At 29.0% G+C, this 2,522-nt stretch overlaps 1 protein-coding gene across 1 annotated transcript; it reads right to left on the bottom strand.

The window, feature by feature from the left end:
• Positions 1–878: 878 nt before the first annotated feature.
• LOC123910199 (FCS-Like Zinc finger 1) lies at positions 879–2,163 on the bottom strand. Its single transcript, XM_045961281.1, has 2 exons — positions 1,630–2,163; positions 879–1,524 (listed from the first exon to the last, which is right to left on the bottom strand). Exons 1-2 carry the CDS (start codon positions 1,905–1,907, stop codon positions 1,341–1,343), a joined length of 462 nt encoding a protein of 153 aa, XP_045817237.1. The 5' UTR covers positions 1,908–2,163; the 3' UTR covers positions 879–1,340.
• Positions 2,164–2,522: the final 359 nt, after the last annotated feature.

The following is a 2,522-nucleotide window of genomic DNA, read 5'->3' as shown; positions in this document are numbered from 1 at the left end:
TCAACTTCTTTATAGAAAATACCGTTTTACACTGGCATATACTTGTTGTACATCAGATTAAAAAGTTCATTAACCAACTTTTTTTAACTTAGTGAAGATTTATTTTTTAAATACTAATAAGAATAAAAAAAATTAACAACTCACCACAACAAAATAGAAAATGCGGATTACACAAACAGAACGTGCCCGTTTGACTGCTAGTAACAATAAAGAGAATCAAACAAAGAAAAAAAATAAGCTCAGCGGTGTAAAATTATTTTACACGTACATTCAATAATATATTGTCCGATTGTTACATCATTTAAAGAATATGACATATCATATGTTTTTAAACTCATTACATAATATCATATATTTTTAAACTCATTATATAATGTGTCAATATATTATTGAATGCATGTTTAAAATAACTTTACATTGACGGTGTGTATAAATTAAATTATTTTTTATTAACCATTCAATTGTCAGAGAAATGCCTCATAATACTGAATAGAGTCTCAATAATCTTCACGAGCTTACTTCAATTGGTGGAGACAATCGTTGTTATATGTATGGGTCGGCATTTGCAATTTTTAACAACTAAATTGTCTAACGTAAAAAAATAAGTCTCCATAATTTAGAATTGGACAGCAAAATAAATAAAACTTAATGAAGAATTTCAAACAAGTAGATGACCTCTAAACATAAGAACCAAGTGTTAATTAAAAAACTTAACAAAACCCATGAAACTATTTAGAGTTCTTCGTCTTGCAGGCCAAACCGCATCTAATTAACTAACAACCCGTCCGTGTACGGTGTACCTATGTTGTCTTTCCATGAACACGTTTAATTCAATATAACAGAAAAAGAAAAAACTAAACAAAGACAAAAAAAAATCATGCTGGTATCAAGTTTCTTCTTTTTTTTAAACTTCGAATTTACTCGATACATACATACATTGGTAGTAAAGATAAACCAATAACCAATATTAAAAAACCCCACAACATTCATATAAAAAATAAAAAAAAAACCCAAAAAATGGGTCATTTCATACAATAGAGAGAGGATCCACAAGTAGCAAAATTCTCAAAACCGTACCATATACACAGCTTCTGGCCAATAATCACTTCCTTGAAAATCGCTTCTCTCTTAAGTCTTGACCCTTCTCCTTACTAAAAGGAACGATAAACTTGGAACTTCACTTCTACTTTTCTTCTTTTCTTTGTTTTTTCCCAAACCACTATTACAGTTCCATTTTTTTTTTCTTTCCTTTTTTTCCCTTTTTTTGTAAGGCTATTTTGAATTTTTTTTGAAATTGAAAATTGAAACTTTCAGTTTCAACTACTACTACTACTTACTAATTAAGCCGCAGCAACCGTCCCTGTACGAAAAGAGTAATCTTGTGCCTTGTTTGGTGACGAAGATTTTCTTTGTTCCTTTTTTCTTAAAGCAATTGATGATGAAATATTCCTATTCTTCTCTTTCGCTTCATCAATTTCAATTTGTTCTTGTCTACACTCTTCACTACAAAAAGGTGTATCCCCTCTGCAATAACAAATTATAGATCTAATCAAAATCAAAACCCTAAAATTGAAATTACTCAAATAGATTAAATTATGAAATCTACAAATTAGGGAAATTAATTATTACCTGTACATGAAGATATCTTTATTATTTCCAAGAGGCTTTTTGCAAAGAAAACAAGCTTCAAGAAAATGAGGATGATGATCTTCAAATCTAGCATCATAAAATCTACCAGATCTACGAGAAGAAAAAGTAGCATAACCTAAAGTTCTTGAAACAAAACCATGTTGATAAGAGAAGTGATTATGATTATGACCAGAATAGCCTGGTTCAATATTATCTACAATAGAAGCCAAACCATCATCTTCTTCTAAGAAACAGTGTCTTTTAGAAGAACCAGCCATGGAAATTGGAAAGAAAAAGAAAAGAAAAAGAATGTGTTTGTTTGTTTGTTTGTTTGGTTTTGAGGGAAATAAGAGAGAAGTGGTAATGAAGAGAAAAAAGAGAGAAGAAAGAATGGGTTTTTATAAAGTGGTAGGTGAAGGCTTAATTGTATGAGGAATTGAGAGAAGTTGTAAACAGCGGCAGGTTACAACTTATACAAGAATCCGTCCTATTGAATCCATTGGCTTAAGAAAGAATGCCTTTTTTATATTGTTTTTGATAAGTTGTGATTTTTTAAAGATTAAAGAATGTATAATTGAAGGGCACTTACATTTGTGCCATTGAAGATGGAGGAAATCACATTAATACCATAAATGAGACTTTAGTTTAACGATAATTTATTAGACAAGTAATCATTTTTAGGCTTTTGTTAACTTGTGCACTAAGCTAGCATTTGCCAAAAATAGAAATTTATCATTAAAAAAATTATATTTTGATTTTTATATGTTAATGTACAATTTTTAAGATGAATATTTGGTTTTTTAAAACTATTTCTTGATAATTTGGGAATATTTATTCAACGAACAATGAAAACAAGTTATAAGTATAGTATATCAAATAAAAAATTGTTACAA

Source organism: Trifolium pratense, linkage group LG2, assembly GCF_020283565.1.
Source record: "Trifolium pratense cultivar HEN17-A07 linkage group LG2, ARS_RC_1.1, whole genome shotgun sequence".
NCBI classification, from domain to species: Eukaryota; Viridiplantae; Streptophyta; class Magnoliopsida; order Fabales; family Fabaceae; genus Trifolium; species Trifolium pratense.
The sequence above is the reverse complement of the archived record's forward strand: the minus strand, read 5'-3'. Positions and strand labels throughout refer to the sequence as shown.

Bases quoted from the DNA above. Each gene is read 5' to 3' on its own strand.
- LOC123910199 (XM_045961281.1), bottom strand. From the start codon at position 1,907: ATGGCTGGTTCTTCTAAAAGACACTGTTTCTTAGAAGAAGATGATGGT. The intron at 1,525-1,629 runs GTAATAATTAAT...TTGTTATTGCAG, and splicing joins AAAGATATCTTCATGTACAG to AGGGGATACACCTTTTTGTA.